At 38.6% G+C, this 22,742-nt stretch overlaps 1 protein-coding gene across 11 annotated transcripts in view; it reads left to right on the top strand.

The window, feature by feature from the left end:
• The window catches only part of SIPA1L1 (signal induced proliferation associated 1 like 1), a 393,891-nt gene that overhangs the window by 255,227 nt on the left and 115,922 nt on the right, over positions 1-22,742 (top strand). For all 11 annotated transcript variants that reach the window (XM_017528751.2, XM_017528750.2, XM_037738573.1 and 8 more), the window contains one exon: positions 17,975-18,105. In XM_017528751.2, the coding sequence (XP_017384240.2) occupies positions 17,975-18,105 (131 nt within the window). The remainder of the gene's footprint in view (positions 1-17,974; positions 18,106-22,742) is intronic.

Below are 22,742 nucleotides of genomic sequence, written 5' to 3'. Positions count from 1 at the left end.
TTTCTTTCTTTCTTTCTTTCTTTCTTTCTTTCTTTCTTTCTTTCTTTCTTTCTCTCTTTCTTTCGTGTGTGTGTCTATTGTGGATGGGATTCCTTTCTTGATTTCTTTCTCAGCTGATTCATTATTTGTGTAAAGGAACACTACTGAATTTTGTGTTGATACTGATTTTGTATCATGCAACTTTACTGAATTTAATTATTAGATCTAAGAGTTTTTTGGTGCAGATTTAATTTTTTTCTAGATATAAGATTGTATCTTCAGCATAGAGGGACAGTTTGACTTCATTTTTTCCAATTTAGATGCCTTTTCTTTCTTTATTTTACCTGATTGCTCTGGCTTGAACTTCCAGTACTGTAATAGAGTAGTGAAAGTAAACATTCTTGTCTTGTTCCAGTTTTTAGAAGAAAGAATTTCAGCTTTTCCCCATTCAGTATGATGTTAGCTGTGGATTGGTCATATATGGCCTTTATTATGTTGAGGTATGTTTCTTGTATGCCTAGTTTATTGAGAGTTTTTATCATGAAGGGATGCTAAATTTTGCCAAACATTTTATGTCTATTGGGATGATCATATGGCTTTTGTCTTCCATTCAATTGATGTGATAGGTCATATTTATTGAGTTGCATATTTTGAACCATCTTTGCATCTCTGGGATAAATCCCAATTAGTTGTGGTGTATTATTTCTCTGATGTGCTGTTGGATTCAGTTTGCTGGTATTTTGTTGAGCATTTTTGCATCTATTTTCATATGGGATACTGACCTGCAGTTTTCTTTTTTCGTTGTGTCCTTATCTGGTTTTGGTATCAAGATAATGCTGACCTCATAGAATGAGTTAGGGAGAATTCCATCTTTTTCAGTTTTTTGGAATACTTTGAGGAAAATGTGTGTTCTTTGGAAGTTTGATAGAGTTCAATAGCAAAGCCATTGGGTTCTGGAGTCTTCTTTATTGGGGGACTTTTTATTACTTGTTATTGGTTTGTTCAAATTTTCTGTTTCTTCTGGATTTTTCTTGATATGTCATATGTGTCCAGGAACTCATCCATTTCCTGTAAGTTTTCTAGTTTGTTAGTGTGTAGTTTGTAATAGCCTCTGATCTTTTGTATTTCTGTAGTTATCAGTTATCATGTCTCTTTTTTCATTTCTGATTTTATTTTGGTCTTCGCTGTTTTTTTTCTTGGTTATCCTACCAAGTGGTGTATCAATTGTATTTGTCTTTTCAAAAAACCAACTTTTCATTTTGTAGATTTTTTTCTATTGTGTTTTTAGTCTCTATTTGTATAAATCTTCTGTGATCTGTTATTTCTTTTCTTCTACTAATTTTGGGTTTGGTTTGTTCTTGCTTTTCTAGTTCCTTCAGGGGCACCGTTAGATTGCTTATTTGAAATCTTTGTCCATTTTTGATGTAGTCACTTATTGTTATCAAATTCTCACTTAACACTGTTTTTGCTGTATCCCATAGATTTTTTACATTGTAGTTTTGTTTTCATTTGCTTCAAGAAATTTATTCGTTTTCTCTTTAGTTTCTTCTTTGACCCAATGGTCATTCGGGAGCATGTTGTTAAATTGCTATATATTTTTACAGTTTCCAGAGTTCTTCTTATTATAGGTTTCTAGTTTTTATTGTGGTCTCAGGAGATACTTGATATTATTTCAGGTTTTAAAGTTTTACTGAGACTTGTTTGGGTCCTAACATACAGTCTGTGTTGGAGAATGTTCTATGTGCTGATGAAAAGAATGTGTATGCTATAGCTCCTGGATGAAATACCCTAAAAATGTCTGTTACATCCAGTTGGTCTAATGTGTAGCATAAATTCAGTGTTTCTTTATTAATTTTCTGTCTGGATGATCTGTCTAAGGATGAGATTAGGGTGTTGAAGTCTCTAACTCAGGAGTCCCCCACCACTAGCCTGTGGACTGTTAGGAACAAGGCTGCACACAGGAGGTGAGCAGCAGGTGAGCGAGCATTATCACCTGAGCTCTGCCTCCTGTCAGAAAGCGGTGGCATCACATTCTCATAGGAGCACAAATGAACCGTGTTGTGAACCGCACATGAGAGGGATCTAGGTTGTGTGCACCTTAAAAGAATCAAACTAATGCCTGTCCCCTGCCCTCACCATCTGTGGAAAAATTGTCTTCCATGAAACCTGTTCCTGGTGCCAAAAAGGTTGGGGACCACTGCTCTAACTATGGTAGTACTGGAGTCTATCTAATAATGTTTGATTTATGTATCTGGGTGCTCTGATGGTGAGTGCATACGTGTTTAGAATTGTTATATCCTCTTGTTGAATTGCTTTATCTTAAGTAATGGCCTAAATTGTCTCTTTGTTTGACTTAAAGCCTGTTTTATCTAAATGTACACATTCCTGCTCACTTTTGGTTTTCATTTCCATAGAATACCTTTTTCATCCTATTACTGTAGCCTGTATGTTTCTTTAGAGGTAAGATGAATTTCTTATAGACATTATATAGGTGGGTCATATTTTTTTTCCATGCAGCCAAATCTGTATCTTTTCTGAGGAAAATTTAATCTGTTTATATTCAGGGTTATTATTTATAGGTGGGGACATATTCCTGTTATATTATTAATTGATTTCTAGTTATTTTATATATCTGTTTCTTTTTCATATTGTTTACGGCGCACACACACTCTCTCTCTCTCTCTCTCTCTCTCTGTCTGTCTCTCTCTCTCTCTCTCACTCTCTCTCTCTCTCTCTCTCCCCCGCCTCTTCCTTTCCGCCTTTCCTTCTTTCTCTCTTGTCTTGTCTCATCGCATCGCGTCTCATATCTTCTCTTCTTCCGGGGCTTACTCTGTTATTTAGGCTAGAGTACAGTGATATGATCATGGTCCACTGCAGCCTTGAATTCCCGGGCTTTAAGTGATCTTCCCACCTCAGCCTCCTGAGTATCTAGGACTACAGGCATGTGCCACCATGCCCTGCTAGTTAAAACAAACTATTTATTTTATATATATATATATATATATATATATATATATATATGTATGTATGTATTATATATATTTATTATATATATATATATATGGTGTGTGTATATATATTTTTTGAGACAGGGTTTTGCTAGATGTAGTGACCTGATCTTGGCTTACTGCAGCTCTGCTTCCGGGGCTCAAGTGATCCTCCTCCTTCATTCCCCTGAGTAGCTGGGACTGCAGGGGCATACCACCACACCTGGCTCACCACCACACCTGGCTCACTTTTGTATTTTTTTTGTAGAGACAGTGTTTCACCATGTTGCCCTGGCTGGTCTTGAGCTCCTAAGCTCAAGTGATCTACCGTCCCCAGACTCCCAAAGTGCTGGAACTATAGGTGTGAGCCACTGTGCCTGGCCCCAGCTAATTTTAAAAAAAACTTTTTTCCTAGGGATGAAGTCTCACTGTGTCGCCCAAGTTGGTCTCAAACTACTAGGCTCAAGCAATCTTTTGGCCTTAGCCCCCCAGAGTGCTGGGTTTACAGGTGGGAGCCACCACACCTGGCCAAGTTTGGTGGCTTTCTGGAGTGGTAACATTTTGTGTGTTTTCATGATAGTAAATATCATGATTTTGCTTCCAGGGCCAGGACTCTGTTAAGCATTTATTTTTTATAGTGACTTTAGTGATGAACTTTCTCAGCTTTTGCTTGTCTTGGAAGGACTATTTTTCCTTCATTTATGAAGGGTAACTACTGAGTATAGTATCCTTGGCTGGCAGGTTGTTTTTTTCCCCCAGCACTTCTGTATCTTCCCATTCTCTACTACCTTATACGTTTTCTGCTTAGAAATCCACTGTTAGTCTGATGGGGGTCCCTTTATAAGTGACTTCACACTGTTCTCTTACTATTTTTGGAATTGTCTTTGGCTTTTGATGGTTTGACCAAAATATGCCATGGAGAAAACCCTTTTTGTTTCTGTTTGGGGATCTGTATGCCTCCTGTATCTGGGTGTCTTAAGTCTCTCACTAGACTTGGAATGTTTTTATCTATTATTTCATTAAATATGTTTTCTAACCCTTTGATTTTCTTTTCATCTTCTGGGACTGTGAAATTTTGAATATTTGGTTACTTCATAATGTCTCGTGTCACGTAGTCTTTGCATATTTTTTTATTCTTTTTTATTTTTTGCAATTTTTGAATGACTATGTCATTTCAAAAGATCTGTCTTCAAGTGCTGAGATTCTTTTTTTGTGTTTAGTCTATTGTTGATGCTTTTAAATGTATTTTGTATTTCATTCAATGAATTCCTTCCAATATTTCTGTTTCTTTTTATGATTTCTATCTCTTTGGTAAATTCCTCGTTCAATTTCTGATATATTTGCTTTTCTGATATATTTGTGTTGTTTTTCAGTATTTGATTGTATTTCACAGAGCCTCATTAAAATCAACATTTTGAATTCTTTTTCCAAGATTTTGTGTATTTCTTTTTGATTGGGATCTGTTACTGAGAATGATTGTATTCCTTTTAAGGTGTTACATTTCTTTGTTGTTGTTGTTTTATGTCTTCTATGTCCTTACATTGCTATGTACACATCTGGTGTAACAGTTGCTTCTTGCGGTTGAGTTTGCTTTCATGGGGAAGGAGTTTTTCCTGAAAATCTTATCTATGGTGCTGGTTGGATAGGGCGTTTTGACTTTGATTCGGGATGCTTCTAGTAGTATAGTCTCTGTATAATTTCTTTGTCAGTAAGCAGCATAATGGTGTCTGTGATTTCCTCAGTGACTTCGAGTACAGTTGTTAATGGAGGCTCTGCTGAACTTCTGCTGGTGACTGGGAGGCCCAGTGGTAGGAGTGTTGGACTGAGTCTCCGTGTCCCTGGGCCTCAGAGCAGCAAACAGTGGCACTTGTGCTAGCAGGTGCTAGCAGGTTAATTCAGGGGCTAGAGGTGGCTTGCTTGGATACCAGTAATGATGGCAGTGGGCTGTACCGATATGGAGTCCTGGGCCCTGGGCCGCAGACATGATAGGGGTGATAGCAGTAACAGTGGTGAGATGACCCTCTGAGTTCCAAGTGGTGTGCACTGGTGTTAGCCATGGCCATGGCTTTGGTGGGCCAAGAGACCTTGTCCTCAGTCCCCTTGATGGCACATGAAACACTGGCTATGGTAGGCAGGGGCTGGATTATCCCCAGACCCCTGGAAGATTGCTCAGGTAGGGATATCAGCAGCTGGCCTATGGTTGTGCTCCTGGGGAGGGTGGGATTGCTTTCATTGGCAGCAACCACATGCAGATGGGTGGAAAACATGCCCTTCCCTTGTGCATCAGCCCGATGATGGCAGCCCACAACAATGGCACCTGGAGGCTGTGAAGTCTGTCTGGGCATGTGAAAATGGGTGATCTTCTTTGCTGGAGGAAGGGGAGTTGCTGCCAGGTGGCCTATGCTTCAGCCCTGGTGGTAATAGCTTGCTGTGGCAGTGGCTGCATGTAGGCGATGTCAGTGGGGTTCCAGAAATGTGGAGATGCAAGTGCTGTTGATCCCTAGCGCAGGATGCTGTTTCTTTGGGGCTCAGCTCTCAAAATGGTGTCTTGCTGTAGCTGCACAGGACTCAGGATGGTATGTTGGACCAATTGTGAGCTTCCTCCTGAGCAATGCCTTGGCATGGTTTCCAGGCATCTCTTTATATCTGTTTCAGAACCTGCAAGGGTCATGGGGCTCTTCCATAGCAAGGATCACAGGAGTGAATCCACAATGGAAATGTGGCCCATTGGTTATCTCTCACTTACCCTGCACTGGGGAGTCTCTCCACATTCCCAACCCATCCCAACCAGGCAGGCTCAGTTTCCTGATTTTAACAATGATTATTATACTGTATGTCGTTATATAAGACGTTAACACTGGGGGAGGCTGAGTGAGCAATATGGAAATTTACCTGTACTATTTTTGTAACTTTTCTCTAAGTCTAAAAGTAGTCCAGATGAAAAGTTAAAAAAAATTACTTCTTTTTCAGGCAGAAAAAAAAAATTAAAAACAAATAAAAACCTTCATATACAGTCATACATGCATAAACACAGGAGCCATAGAAGATATGACACTGAAAGATTGGCCAGAGGATTTAAGCTTAAAAAGCACCTTTATGGTATAGGCGGAGTTGGGAATATAGGCAGTTGTGAGGGGTAGTAAATGACTTTGGGCGTGGGGGCTGGGATGAACGAGCCCAAAGAATAGATAATGTCCTGGACAAAGCTTCCTGAGTTCCAGGGGGAGGTGACAGGAAGGTGAGGGGCAGAACTCCATTACAAACAATGGTTGTTTTAATTTGCAGATAAACTTTCCCAGGTAATTCCCAGGAACTGCCCTCAGCATAATAGATGAAAAACCTGCCACGGTGTGGTGACTATTAGTGTTTTCTCTTTTAACATTTTTGCAACTGTGTTTAAATATGCTTGGTTTGCTTTGTATTTTTATTCCATGCACTTTAAAACATTTTTCTGGTGAGGGGGCAGTGGTTTACTAATCACAACGCTTTTGGAGGTTGGGAGGACTGGTTGAGCCCAGGAGTTCAAGACCAGCCTCAGCAACATAGCGAGACACCATCACTGCAAAAATTGGCCTGCGATTTCAGGTGGTTAATCTTTCCTGGTTATTTGGTGTGATTCCAAGGGAAGGAGTTTTATGACAATTTCACTTTTTTTGATAAGAGATTTTCTCAGTCAGGTAAGGAGATTCCAGAGAGTTCCTCCCCTCTGTTTCTGGGAAGAAACTAGAGAAGATTAGAAGGTCCTTGGTTCTGAGGCAGCTTCTCAGGCTTTTCAGTTTCTTTAATTCAAAAGTGCCCAGCATGCAAAAGCACCATACTTTGGGGTATTGTTGTCTGTGCCCCAACACCATCCACATAAAATGATCAAAGCAACTACCTTGTTTACTGATTTCCATATTCCACTGAATTTCTGTGCTCTTTGTTTGACATTCTCAAAACAAAGGGCCTTTTTTAAATCTGTTGTTTCAGTAGAAGTTGATGACATATATCACCAAGCTTGCCACCTATTTCCCAAATGCGTATCTCATTATATCTTCAGACAATGAGACCCTCATTCTGAGCCCTGAAATTAGGTGCTCAAAAAGATACTTGCTTTATTGCCTCAATTCCTTTTCTTGTCTTCTAATGGAACTCCCTCCTCTGTATGGGGAGCCCATTAATCTGAGCATCAAGGCAATGAGAGGAGACATCTTCCTATTTGTATTCAAGTCAAGTGTGAGAGAAGCATGAGCCGAAGTCACCTCTAGGACTCATGTGGACATTTACTCAACAAATATGTAGGTTGTGCTGAGTGTTTGGGACACTGCAGGGTCCTTGCCCTTGTGAGCAGTGGTGACTTCTGCCTTAACTGAATTTCTGGCTACCTATTAGAGACTTCTAAATCCTTCTAAAGCCTTTTATGTAGGAAGACATCTTGCTACAATATCCCCATTAAGGAGGTATAAAGGGTGCTTTAAATATAAGGAAATTCAGTTAGAAACAGGTGTTTCATTGTCGTTTCTTTCATTTAAATGTTTTTACCCTAAGCTAAATGTTTGAATTGGTATTAACATTAAAAATAAAAAGTTACATTAATATGCAACTTTTAAAAATATTCATTATAGCCATTGACCATTTGCAAACCAAATGCATTTTTTAATAGTTAAAAAAAAAAATCTTCCAGCTGGGTGCAATGGCTCATGCCTTTAGTCCCAGCACTTTGGGAATCCATAGCAGGCAGATCATGAGGTCAGGAGTTTGAGACCAGCCTGACCAACTGGTGAAACCCCATCTCTACTAAAAATACAAAGGTTAGCCAGGTGTGGTGGTGTGTGCCTGTAATACCAGCTACTCAGGAGGCTGAGGCAAGAGAATTCCTTCAACCCAGGAGGCAGAAGTTGCAGTGAGCTGAGATTGCACCACTACACTCCAGCCTGGGTAACAGAGCAAGATTCTGACTCCCAAAAAAAAACAAAAACAAAAAAAACCCCAAGCTTACAGTTATGAAAATTATAAATATATATATAATTATAGAAAAACTTAGAAACTATAGAAAATTAATTCTGTAGGGGTACTAGTGATTTTATTTCTACCCCATCAGTCTTAATACATGCATACTCCTTCTTTAAATAAATAAGGATTCTTAAATACAGTTTTATATTTCTGTCCTGCTTCTGTAATGGGCTATGCCATCTCTAAAGTTTTCAGTTGTTTTCCCCGTTTCTTGTTACAATAAATAATGCTTACATTAGCTGGTCGTATCTTTTTTGTTGTTGTTTCCCCATTGATGCCTATAACAGTTTAGTGAAGTCTGTGAACTACCCTTGGAATAAGATTGTATTTCTTTATTCTTTTGAGACAGGGACTTGTTCTGTCACCCAGGCTGGAGTATAGTGGTGTGATCACAGCTCACTGCCGTCTCGATCTCCTGGGCTCAATCCTGCCAAGTAACTGGGACTACAGGTGTGCGCCACTGTGCCTAGCTAAGATTGATTGATTGATTGATTTAGATGAAGTTTGTCTGTTGCCCAGACTAGAGTGTAGTGGGGTGATCTGGGCTCACTGCAACCTCTGCCTCCCAGGTTCAAGTGATCTTCTGCCTCAGCCTCCCAAGTAGCTGGGATTACAGGTGCCCGCCCCCACGCCTGGCTAGTTTTTGTATTTTTAGTAGAGAGGGGGATTTCACCATGTTGGCAAGGCTGGTCTTGAACTCCTGCCCTCAAGCAATCCATCCACCTCGGCCTCCCAAAGTGTTGGGATTACAGGCGTGAGCCACCACACTCGGCCAATTTTTTGTAGTGATGGTGTCTCATTATTGCCCAGGCTGCTCTTGAACGCCTAGGCTCAAGCAGTTCTGCCATCTTGACCTCCAGAAGTGTTGGGATTAGTTAGTCACTGACCCCTAGCCAGAAAAATGTTACAGTGCATGGAATAAAAATACAAAGCAAACCAAACATATTCAAACACAGTTGCAAAACTGTTGAAATTTTGAGACATAGTAATGGATGTACTGCTTTCTTATTTCATGAAAAAAGACCTGGCAGCAGCTCTGTTAATTACCATCATTTCAAAGTAGGGGTAAGTGTAATTAATATTCTGATATTGTCTGCAACAACCTTAATGTAATATTAAATGTGGTTTCTATTGGTGTCAAAGTCACATGTTCAACTAATATTAATATAGCCTGTTGCCTACATTTATAATAGATGGAAACAGTAAATTTCAGTTAGAAGTTAGTGAAAATAAAGATGTGGTTTTTTTAAGTCAAGTTTATAGACGCCCTAATTTCTATTTATAGCCACAGCCTTGTTATATAAATTTTTATACTTATCTAATTATTACCATAAGGTGGAGCCCTGTAAATGAAAGAAATGTGAGCTTTACAGGAGCTTTGATTTTTATTGCCAAATTGCTCTTAGGAAAGCTTAGACCAGAAAGATCCACTGGTATGTTTAAGACTGTAGTTTAACATTCTCTTAACTATTTTGAATATTTACGATTTTTATTTTTGAACATTTATTGTAAACCAACAAAAGACATTTTGTTTCTTTGATGACTAGTGAGTTTTGATTTTAAAAAATATAACTATTGGCCATTTGTCATAGACTGATGGCAACCAACAAAAAAATCTCTCATTATGATTCTGTTCATCTTTATCCTCTGTTTATTTATTTTTTATGTTCTTGTGTACAGAAAAGTTGGAATGTGTGTCTTCCTTTTATTTTAAATAGAGTTTTCTTTGTATTTTTTTCTTGAATCATTTTGGTGCAGTAATCAATATAACTTCATACTAAAGTTTACCTTTTATTGAAAAGTTAGAGGCCAGTTAAGTGCTACGGTTTTAAATCAGCTACGGTTTTAAACCCCCAAATTCCATGTAATCTTGGCAAGTACATTACCCTACTTTTTAAGTGTCATACCTATGGGAAGAAGAAATGGAATGTCAGAATACTGTGCACTTTGTAAATGTGGGCAATTACTCTTAGGCCGCAATAATTATAAGCTTAGTGCCATGCTTTGGGACAGAATTCCGGCGTGTGGCCAGTCCTGTTTAAGTGTCCCCATCCATTACTCTGACCTGGTTTTGATTATGGTGCAAAGTCTAAGGCTATTTAGTTTTCATGGAACCTCCACCCTTATAATTAGGATGAGCCCTTTGAGGACCAGAAACTGAGACTCTGAACGGTGCACTTCCCAGAAGGAGAGCCATTCTTTAAACAGTTGGCCTCTTACTATGTCCACTTTGGCAAACCTGTGTTTCCTTTTAACAAGAGAAGAAATTTCTTTCTTTTTTTTTTTTTACATTGATTTCTCTGTCCTCTCTTTCTTAGTCATTAGTCAGATTAAGATGTAAGAAGTTGCACAATAACAAAACCTGAAAAATTTGAACAGTGAGTGGTTTTTCTACTTGTTATTTTGTTTTATTTTATTTTACTTTAAGCTCTGGGATACCTGTGCAGAACACGCAGGTTTGTTACATAGGTATACATGTGCCGTGGTGGTTTGCTGCACCCATCAACCTGTCATCTAGGTTTGAAGCCCTGCATGCGTTAGGTATTTGTCCTAATGCTCTCTCACCCCTTGCCCCCAACCCCCTGACAGGCCCTGGTGTGTGATGTTCCTTTCCCTGTGTCCATGTGTCTTCGTTGTTCAACTCCCACTTACGAGTGAGAACATGTGGTATTTTCTGTTCCTGTGTTAGTGTGCTGAGAATGATGGCCTCCAGCTTCATCTATGTTCCAGCAAAGGACATGAGCTCATTCTTTTTATGGCTGCATAGTATTCCATGGTTTATATGTGCCACATTTTATTTATCCAGTCTATCATTGATGGGCATTTGCATTGGTTCCAAGTCTTTGCTGTTGTAAATAGTGCTGCAATACACATATGTGTGCATGTGTGTGTCTAATGAAAATATTAAACTGATGAAAACATTGAGGGTCAAACTTTATGTTGTTAACTATACTGATGGTGGCACATATGTAACCAACCAAGTAGACTGTTTTTAAAAAATACTTTAAAATGTTAAAAATGGTGAAATAATTTTAAACTATTGAAGTTGTCACTGTTCCATTCTTTGATCTGCTGATACATGATGAAGCCCAATTCTGTCTGCTTATACTTGTATCTTCAGCATCCCCATTATACATGGACTTACATTTTTTTTCCTAGAAAAAAAAGGAAAAGGTTTTATTTTGCTTTCTATATGATCAATTAGGGTAATTCTAAGATTGGATGTGAACATTTTTGTGACTCTAAAGTATCTTGCCATACTGCTTTCTGAGGCCATTGATACCAATCTATAGTGCCACCAGCAATGTATTACAGCAATATTACATCTCTACCAAGGGCTGGTTTTGCATTTCAGAAACAGTGTTTTTTTTTATATATATTATGTTAGGTATGAGATAGTAGCTAAGTTTTATTTGCTTTCTGTTTCTTTGATTCATGTTTATCATGTCTACTTTTTCTGTCAAAAACTTTAAACTATTGTAGATGATTTAAGCCATAAATTAGAGTTTTACAGATTAAACTATATTTTTACTGTTCATAATTACATTCAGTTCAGATTATGCTATAGATATCCTTAGGGAAGTATGCAACTGAAGGATTAATACATAGCCTGCAGATACCATGATAACCAGTGCAAGAAATCCAAAAGTTGCTTGTTGAAGCCTATAACTCCCATAACTGTAGTTTCCTTTCCCCTTACAAGTAAAACACCAAGCTTAACTTTTTTTGCCTTCTACACACATGCTTATGTATACCTTATAATCAGGTGATTGAACTGTGCCTGATCTAATTATTTTGAGCTCTGAGCTATTTACTGTTTCCCTTCACTAAGAATGTGAAATTTTTATTATTATTGTGAATGCATCAACTAAAAATATAGCTATTTATCTGGAACATTTTAATGATGACGTAATTATTCATTGGTACTCTTTGTACCATCCTGGTTAAAACTCAAGAACCAGAACTAATAAGAAAACTTCAGACTAAACATTTGTTTAGGTCTTAAATGTGAGGAATGGAGTAGGTGGAAGGAAGTCAACCGTATATGGATATAATGTCAATCTCTCTCCCTTTCAACAAAACCTTAGCTAAACAGCACATCAAAGAATAAAGCATTATGTCTCATTGGACTAGATAAATAGTTTATTCCCTTAGGAATCAAGTTTCATTTAATGATTTTTTTATTCATAATAAAATTTTAGAAACTTATGGAAACATAATATTGCCCATAATATAGCTAAGAAAATGAGCTTTGAAATCAGCAGTTAAAATAGTGTTTGACTCTGGTACTGCTATATACTACTTGTGGCTAAGTGACTTATCTTCTTTAAATCAAAGTTGCCATATCTATAAAAAAGAAGGAAATATGTATATTTTTATGATTGCTGTGATTATTAGAGTACTGGGCAAAATGCTTTGCTTTGCTGCATTACGTCATTCTAATATGGTGATTGCTGTATTGGTTTTTGGCATCCCAGTATGCTGGCTCTCAAATATTATAATTTCTGGGGGCATAATACCTGTATTTCAGTTCATCCGTCAGAAACTTTATCTACCCTACTTGAGTTTCTAATTCTTCTTCCCTTCCCCTTTTCTTTTTCTGACTTTCCTCATCCTGAATTTCCTCGTCAAAGTCTTCCTTGGCTTTTCTTTAATGCCCTTCATCTGTAACTGCCCGTCCTTTTTCCCCTTCCCCTCTAAATTTTCCACTCCAGAAGAAAGAGAATGACAATTGTGGATCAGGCTAGAAGAACTCCTTGTAATTATGGATATTTTCACTAGTGAACAATGGAAGTCTATGAGCAGTAGGAAAACAAATTTAAAATGCTGTATTTCAGAGCAAGTGTAGATGCATTGCCTAGGGACCAGGGGCCTGAGAGGAAGGAAGAGATTGCAGTCCAGTATCTTCCAGCTTAGAACTCAAAATTGTAGCCGGGTGTGGTGGCTCACACCTGTAATCCCAATACTTTGGGAGGCCGAGGCGGGCATATCTCCTGAAGTCAAGAGTTCAAGACCAGCCTGGCCAATGTGGCGAAACCCCATCTCTATGAAAAAAATACAAAAACTAGCTGGGCATGGTGGCATGTACCTGTAGTCCCAGCTACTTGAGAGGTTGAGGCAGGAGAATTGCTTGTACCCGGGAGGCGGAGGTTGTAGTGAGCCAAGATGGTGCCACTGCAATCCAGTCTGGGCCATGGAGCAACGCTCCGTATTAAAAAAAAGAAAAAGAACTCAGCCAGGCACAGCAGCTCACACCTATAATCCCAGCACTTTGGAAAGCCGAGGCAGGCACATCATGAGGTCAGGAGATCAAAACCATCGTGGTCAATGTGGTGAAACCCCGTCTTTACTGAAAATGCAAAAATTAGCTGGGCATGGTGGCGCATGCCTGTAGTACCAGCTACTCAGGAGGCTGAGGCTGAAGAATTTCATCGAGTTGAGATTGTACCACTGCACTCCAGCCTGGTGATAGAGCAAGACTCTGTCTAATAAAAAAATACTCAAAATTTTTGCTGAATGAAACTCTTCTCTACCAGAAGGTAAATAGTACATTAGGGCATGGAATAGAATAAACTTGTGTTCATATAGAAATAGTTTTTTTCTATACTTCTGTAATCCTTGAGACAAAAAAAGGACAGTGAACAAAAACAGAGCTTTTAGTGTAAAAATAATTTTTTTCAAGTTCAAAGACTTTTTGAAAAAGCAGAGTCTGATTATGATAGTTGTGAATTTAGCATGGGATATTGGACCAGAGTCTCCACCCATACCAGTAGAACTGATACCGATGAAGACTGGCTGGAAAAGATATTTGGGAAATAAAAGCTACAGCTCTTTTTCAGTGAAAAAACTTGACACAGTTCAAAAATAGCTTCCTAGCATTATCTAACCAGAGATGGGTTTGTTTGAAGTTAGAGTCTGAAGAAAGTGTTTGAATTTAGTTTGTAATTATCCCATTACCATTCCCTCAACTCAGAAATATACTTCATCTGCAGCTGGGAAAAGTTACAAAAAAATGTAGTCAGGTTTTGATGATGACACACAAAATGTTTAAATCATCATTAATTTTACAGTTTTTATTATTAATAAAGTAACCTTATTTTTAGTCTTTAGTTTTAGTTTATGTAGGATTTTTTAAATAACACAATTTTATCTGCCAGTAATACTAAAATGATTAAGTTTAATATTTTTAGTTTATAAATTTATATTTTTTTACATTTTTTATGTTTCTGTTTTTTGTTCATGAGATATATTAAATATTTGGTTTTAAAGTTTGTGTTTTATGAATTCATAACATTTTAAAATAAAGTTATTAGTATCAATATCTAAAGTAAACACTTTAATTTTCTTCCATTATTGAGTCTCTCTTACCAAAGATGTCTATGTCATACTTAGGATAAGCCCCCAAAATTAGAGGACTTAGCCAAATACAGAGGGATTATGGAAAGAATATTCTAGGCAGAGTTTTTCAGATAATAAAAGACAGTGAGTTTGAACACCTGAAAGAGAAGTTTGGTATCATTGGTTCTCCAGATTTAAGAGGGTGAAAAGTTTGAGCTGAGGCTGGAGTGATTGATGGTGACAGGTTATGAGGATCTTTGGGAAACCATGAAATTCAGGGTATAAGAACCTAAGTGTTTTAAGTTTCGTAGTAGTTGGTCAGATTTGCATTTTAGAAGGATCATCTGGCAGTGTGAATGAGTTGGATAAAAGCAAACCAGTTAGAAGACTACTGCAAACACTCAGGCAAGTGATGATAGGACAAATCAGTGGCAGTGGGATTGGGAAAAGATAGGTTTGAGAGGTGTCCAGAAACTGGAATTCACAGAGCATGATGATAGGTCTGGCATAAACAATTGGGTGAATGTGGTAGCAGTTGCTGAAATAGGGACTGGAGGCAGAGCTATAAAGGTTTCTGTGGGAAGGTGCCAGCTTCACTTTTGCAGATGTTTATGAGACAAACAGTTCTAGTAGGTAAATGTAAAGATCTCAGGCTTTGGCCGGGCACGGTGGCTGAAGTCTGTAATTCCAGCACTTTGGGAGACGAAGGCGGGCAGATCACTTGAGGTCAGGAGTTCGAGACTAGCCTGACCAACATGGTGAAACTCCATCTCTACAAAGAATATAAAAAATTAGCTAGGCGTGGTGGCACATGCCTCTAATCTCAGCTACCCCGGAGGCTGAGTCAGGAGAATTGCTTGAACCCAGGAGGTGGAGGTTGCAGTGAGCCGAGATTGCGCCACTGCACTCCAGCCTGGGCAACAGAGCAAGACTGTGTCTCAAAACAGACACACAACAACAACAAAAGACAAACAAACAAAGATCTCACACTTAGAGAAGTCTAGAGTGGACTTGTAGACTTCTGAGAGTTATCAACATTGAGGTGGCAGTTGAACTTCTGAAAGTGGGTGGAATATTCAGATACGAAGAGGGAGGGAAACTGAGCTAGAACAGCCAGAATGGTAGAAGGAAAATCAGAAGAAGGTGATGTCATAGGAACCAGGAAGTAAGAGTGTTTCTAGAAACATGAAGTGATCATCTATGCTAGACGTTATGGAGAGTTTGAGCCAGATAAGGACCAACAGTACCATTTGTTTTAACTTTGAGAAATTCATTGGTGACCCATGCAGTGGAATTCACATGATAATTCTGACATGAGGAATTGAACAGCTATTTCAAGAAGTTTCCAGTGGAAGAAAGGACAGAACAGACAACTCTTTAGTTCTGACAGGTGATAAGGAGTTGAGAATCAATGTGAGTTTAAAGGTAATTAAATGATGATGGGAATTACCAAGTTTAGAAAGAAAAGTTGAAGATAAAAAGAGAGTCATTAAGGAATCTGAGTCCCTAGGAAGGAGGAATGGGCAAATGAGGGTCAGGGTGGGGCTTTGGATCATACAGAAAAGGAAGCAGGAGGCTGGATGCTGGTTAATTTGTGTGGATGGTGAGTAAGTTTGCATCTGAAATGGCTTCTTTATTTTCTTTGCGATGCAGACACATTGTCACTTGCTAAGATTAAGGAGAAGGTAGGTGAGGGATGGTTACAGGAGAATAGAGCATGTTTGCAACATCTGCCCTGGAGAAACGGAGAGAGAGTTGACCAGGGAAAGCTTGAGGATGAGGATGAGTTGAGATTATTGATGATGAATTTATGGTGGCCCTATATCTGGGTATTTCTCCAGCCACAGAGAACTGCCATGCCACCTGTCCATTCTCAGGTATGTGGGTGTATTTGAGGAGTTCCTAGAAGTTGGTTATTAGAGTCCTTGAAATACAAGGACCAGGTAATGAATACGACTCACACTCATCTTCGATGCATCCACTGTTGTTCTGTGCTGCAGCGATACAACAATATCCTCTGAGGTTATCAAAGTGTGTTAAGCTCTGTTCCTTCAGTAAATGGCCCCAGACTGATGTCTTGTTTCTCTTTAAGTTCTTGTCCGCTTTTTTATACTATTTCCGTCTCCTCCCTTTCTGTTTTCTTCCTTGTTGTCAGTTGTCCTATCACATTGCTGTCTGCATGCAAGTCTGTATCAGCCCTACACCCTGGACTTTGTCAACATCTGGAATTATCACACCTTTGAAATAAAGCTGTGAGCTTGAAGACCAGACAACCAAGCTTATTAGAATTATGTGCAAAGTAAGAGTAAATAATCTGAGTGTGGTTCTCATGTTCTGTGCTTTGAGGATATACATAAGTGTTTGTACATGAATTTTGTGACATTTATTGGGTTATTTCTCATATATGACATATTTATTGCTTATATTCCCATTGTGTTTTTCTTCTTTTGAATTCCCATGGCTTATGATAATATTCTTAGAGAACCCTCAACATTTATGACTGTAGCTTTTGTAATTGTGCTTTAGTACCTGCAGAGTATTTTCATATGCATTACTTAAACTTTAAACTACATGATTAGACATTTATACTGTTTTTTCTTATTATTCTCATGGATTTTCAAATACTTATATTTTGTATGGAAATAGCGTGTATTTTCAAATATGTGTGCATTTTGTGTGATGACATACTATGTCACAATTCAGTCATTTAGCCATGTCGGATATAAATGAAACAATAATGTAAAAAGTAAGCATTTGGAGGTTTGAAAAATAAATTATCTATTCTAGTTTTTCATATATTTTCATGTTTTGTGGACTTTTTCATCTGTGAACATCTTATGTATGTATCAACAGTTCAAATTTTTAAAAGATGTATATGCACGGTAAATACCACTTCAACATTTTCTATAAATTAACTTAATTTTGATCCCTGCCTTTCTTTTTGTCAAGAAGGTAAATTCAGCACCAGTCCTTTGGAGGCTTGTGCTAAGGTTTGGGGCCTTGGGCAAAAGGCCACAACATTGAAGAGAGGGCCTGGGCTTGTGAGTCACCTGGCGGCATACCTTACGTTAGCCCTGCACTGTGGGATACTGTGCTGTGGCCCAGAGCCCTGGGTCCTGCCTCCCTGGGGCACCGTGAAGCTCTTTCCTCTGAGCGCCTGCTCCACCAAACATAGGCTGCCTGGGGGCAGAGTGCCGCCCAGTGACTCGCAGCCACACACCTCTCTCTCCAATCCAGGGAAATCTTTTTTAATCTGGCGGAATCCCTTTCTTCAAAGTCTGTTCTTAATATGTTTAGAATTTAAAAAAAAAAAAAAACGGAAGCTAAAAAGTCCTAGCACAAACCTTCTATTAGGCGAGGAAGGGTGCACAAATGTAACCTATTTAAATAGAGGGATATTGGGAGAAAATACAAATTTATTTTGAGAAATAGTAGAATAGTAGTCTGTAGAGTAGTAAAAAACTCAACAGGCCACCTGTGTTCAATGTTATCTTCTCTGAAACTAAACCTATGTAGCCAAGTTTTTGTTTTTATAACTAATTGAACAATATTAATATTTGTTAAATGTTTACATTTTATTGTTATGATTTCTGAGTGGTGACGTTAAATACTGAGCAGAATGTAACATTTTCAAAGTATTAGATAGATTTTCTAACTTCGTTTTGTCTTATTTTAAGAACATTGGAACTATTTTGGAGCTGATGAGAATCTTGGTCCAGTGGCTGTGAGCATTCGAAGGGAAAAACCAGAAGAAATGAAAGAAAATGGATCTCCATACAACTACCGAATAATTTTTAGAACTAGTGAGGTAAGTCACAAATGAGAGAGGTTTGAGGTTTAACTGAAATGGGGGGAAAAAGGCAAATAGTAGCAGTAGCAAAGCAATTAAATTTAATAGCACATGGTTACAGATGTATTTGGAATAAGTGAAGGTCCCTTTCATTTATTCTGGTGGAGATGGAGGTGGACAAGATGGTTAGATCTGGATCCCTTCTTTTCATGGGCCTCTGAATAGATGCAATATGCGTGTGAGGAGTTTTGATTCAGAGAAAGATATGCTGTTTCAGTGTGGCCTAAGGAAATTGGAGTCCTCAGAATCTCCAATGGGATATTGTGTATTCTGCTTAGGGCTGCTGGAAAGCACCAAGGCAGCTCGAGGGCCGGAGTATTAGGGATAAGAGAAGGCCACGAAAGACTTAATTCACTGTTCCTAGCTCTTGCTGAGCGCATGTTTTCGCCCAAGAAAAAGGAGAGAAAGAGACGCTTCTTCCACTTTCACTTTACTATCTTTGGGACCCATTGCCAGAGACCTAGAAGGTATACTCTTTGAACCAGGAGCTAATTGTAAGTGAAACAGGCTTTTAGAGCTCTTTAGGAATCCAAATACACACAATCTATGAGTTTTTATTTTAAAACGATGTTTGGGCTAAAAAAACACATGGAAAAATAAAAAGAACCCATGCATAATTTTTTTAGAAAACCTATGAACAAGTCTGGGACTATGAGGTTCTTCTTTTTCTTTGTAAACTTATATAATTGGACCAGTTACCAATTTATTGCCTCTCAGCCACTATTTCACTTTAGGATTTTTGCTGTGCATTAATACTTAATACCCTTGAGTCATCCAGAAAATAATGGTTTTGAAACTATTTTAAATAGGGCATTTGGCTTCATTTCCCCCATTGAATGCAAAGCAAGTTTCAGGGGTTGGCATCACTTAGTAATTGTTCCTAAGCCTGAACTCCAGGGAAATTAAATATAGGACTTTTTAAAGACAAGACTTAAATATCTAATGTGTTGTTTATACTGGCCAGAGAGAAGTGAACTAACATACTCTCATGTGCTTTTTCTCCATGACAAAGCTAATCATTACATGGTGTAAATTCTTTGCTGAGCACAGAGGCACAGAGAATATCACATTCTGTGTTTTGGGATTGTATGCAGGTAGTTGCTCCTTTCTAGCTTCCCAGATCCTACCAGTTTTTAAGTGAACCTCAGTTATCTTACTTCCAAGTATTTTTGTCTTTCCTATTCTCTTCTTCGCTTCCCAAGGCCACTCTGATTCAAACTCCCCATCAAATTCTTTCTTTTCTGTGTTGTTTCTTTATCCAGCTAAATTCATTTCCTTGCCGCTTGTTCATCCTGTCCCTCATGCCAGAGGTTAAAGGTTCCTACGATTCCTTTCTCAGTCAGATTCTGTCACTGGTTTGCGGGAGTTTCCCTTCTCAGTGTGTCTTGCAGGCTTTCCACAGCTGATCCCAGCCTCTGCGTCCTACCTTAATACCTGTCCTAAGTTCCACTCTGGTCTGTGAACCACACCGACTCTTACCTTTCCCACCTCTGTTCTCTCTGCTTTACTACCTTGACCCAAACTATTCTACTTGCTTTCTGTGATCATAAGATTCTTTCTCTCTCCAGCTAACCCATTTGAATGAGTTGTGTCTGTTGGGTCTGTTTTCTTAGCCTTTGACTAAAAGCTTCAAGTCAAGTGTTCAAAAAAACACCATTACCACTTATTTTTTACATTCAAACTAATGTTCACTTCGTGACAACTCTATTATTGCATTTTTCTCAGGCTGGAAACCATTAAAGTCACACTTTATTCCCCTCTTCTCCCTCCTGCCCCTGAGATCTGGTGTGTCAGCAGCACTTGCTCATTTTGTCTTCACAATATGCCCAGAACTCAACTACTTCTCCCACCCTCACTGCCCAGTCCTGGTCCTGGTCTTGCTCTGAGAGCTGGTCTCCCGCTTCTGTGCTGAAGCTCTGCATCCTTTTGACCCAGTGGGGTTCCTTTTGAAATGTCGTTGAGATCTTGTCATTCCTTAGTTCAGAATCCTTGAAAGCCTCCTCATCTCCCTCTGAGAAACAGCCACTGTCCTGCTAGCGTAGGAGACCACGCACATCTGGTTCCCAGTTATCTCTCTGCACCTCATCCCTTGTAACTCCCCTTGGCCTGGGCTTTTCCCCACCACACTGGCCTCCTTCCTCCCTGGGCCACTTCAGGACACCTCTGCCTTGGGGCTCAGATGCTTGTCATTCCTCCCTACTGCGGTGTTCTCTGTCATGCTGCCTCATTTCCATCTAGAATTTACTCAGAAACCACAGAGGCCCTCCTTGACCACTGAATCTAAAATTTCTACTACCTTCCCATTTCATCTCCATTTCAGTGCTTTATTTTTCACTAATACTTAACACTTTCTTCTCTGTTGTACTTAGTCATTTTGTTTGCTTTCAATCTCTTCCTCTAGAGTGCAGCCTCATGAGGGTGGGGCTTCTGTCTGAGTAGTTTAGCACAACTTGCCTGATGCCTCAGATAGTGCCTTGCCTCCCTGTTTCTCTGTTCCCTCCTTCCCTCTCACCTTTCATCCTTTCCTCCATGTCTCTCCTCCTTTTCCTCCATTCCTTTCTTCCTTCTTCCCTCTAATGTTTATGTAATTAATCGCCACGAGTTTTTATATAATGTTTTTCTTTCTAATAAAAAATAATCCCTAAATTTGGTTTAATGGTAATATTGTATAAGGCTTTTGATAGAAATGTTTCCAAATAGTGGTCCCTGTCTGTAGCTCCTGGACTTTGAGAGATAGTTACTTCACTCTTCACTGAAGCCCTTTCACTTATTACAAATGAAAGAAGATTTAATTTGTATCAGGGACTTCTCATGTTACTAATTTCTCATGCAGATGAATAAGGCAAGAAAAAAGAAAACATTACAGTGACACTCTAGTGCCAGTAACTGGCAGCAAGATAACAGAAATACAAACAAATCTCTTTCATTTTAGTAGAAATAAACAGTGTAAAACATAAAAGAAGACATACCTTTGTAGGCATGGCAGTTTGTTTATAAGCAAAATTTTATGGCGCACTAATGTTTTTAAGCATAGAAACACAGGACTCATGAGGACTCACTTCATTCTTGTTTCTGGAAATCATTAACAAAAATATTAGTAATACTACTGACTGGGATGTAAAAAAATGAGCCGTTCTTTTTCTCATCTGGTTTGGCTTTCCTGAAGTTAGCTACTTTCTGTGGCTCAGGATGCAGTGACTCGTGTTTTTGGTCTTGGCTTCTAAATTGAGAAGACTTCTAGCCTTTGTGGTTCCCTATTTCAAGCTATATATTATCTCATGAAGAAAAGAGTCAAATAACTGAGTTAGCTATTTTCCATGATTTAAAAATGACATAAAAACTATTTGTGTCAAATTATACATTAAGTAATAGAAAAATGATTTTTACTTTTTGTTTGAAAGAAATTGTTTATCATGAAAGCGAAAAGATACTCATCAAATGAATAGACTGCAAATATTTCTACTAACTTTTTCCTGTATTGAAAATAAGATGTTATTAAGTTTTGCTTTTTCTACTCCCATCTGTCTTGACCTCACCTGTGGGCAAATGTTACAGATCAAGCTCATCCGATCTGTGGCCCAGGACAGCTTTGAATGTGGGCCAACACAAATTCATAAACTTTCTTAAAACATTATGAGATTTTTTTTTAAGCTCATCAACTATTAGTGTATTTTATATGTGGCCCAAGACAATTCTTCTTTTTCCATTGTGGTATAGGGAAGTCAAAATATTGGACACCCCTGTTCTAGATTCTAGATTTTACTTCCCTGGTGATTCTTCCTTTGGTTCCCGTTTCCCTGCTACTCCTAAATCATGCCTGATTTGCCTGTTACCTGAAGACTGTTTAGGTCCTCCATTCTAATTATATTCTCTGCCTCCAATTACTTCCTCTTGCAGTTTGTCTTATTTGCACTTAATTTCTGAGTATACATCGTCCCTTTATGAGCACGTCCTGAGCTGACTGGTAGGAGCCCAGTGAGGCATGTATCACTTAGTCAGCTTCAGGGTCTTCTGTGCGCCCCCAGCTCGCAGCTGCATGATCCGTTCCTCCCTGCACTCTTGTGTCCATCTACAATAATCACTCCTTCCCACTTACCTCCTTTTTTTCGCAGTCTCTATACATTTGCTCATGTTCTCTCTTGACATTTTCTTTTTGTAGAAATTGTTCTTCTATTTCGTGGCCATTTCCTAAAATCATTCTTTTCGACGGGGCCTTTCTTTATGCCCTGAGCCATGTGATCCATTCTTTGCCTTTGGACTCTCCGAGGACCTGACCTTGTTATGCTTTGTTGAGTATACTTGTCCTTTTGAGATTGCATTTGTGTCTTTCTGACCTCACACCTTTATATTTGCCACTCAACATGCACTCCACTAGCTTTTGTAGCTCCTGTTGCTAAATGGAAATATATTCAATTTGATGGGTTTTCTCTTCTTTCCTCATATAGTATTTAAATTATGTTAACAACTTTGCCATGTAGACATTTTTGGAAATTAAGTCTACTTTAGGCTTCATATCTGGTTAACTTTTCTCTGACAGATCATCATTACATAGGAAAATGTCTTTGCTTAAGGTATTAATGGAGGGTTTTTTTTTT

This window comes from Cebus imitator, unplaced genomic scaffold (assembly GCF_001604975.1).
Source record: "Cebus imitator isolate Cc_AM_T3 unplaced genomic scaffold, Cebus_imitator-1.0 Scaffold54, whole genome shotgun sequence".
NCBI classification, from domain to species: domain Eukaryota; kingdom Metazoa; phylum Chordata; class Mammalia; order Primates; family Cebidae; genus Cebus; species Cebus imitator.
The sequence above is the reverse complement of the archived record's forward strand: the minus strand, read 5'-3'. Positions and strand labels throughout refer to the sequence as shown.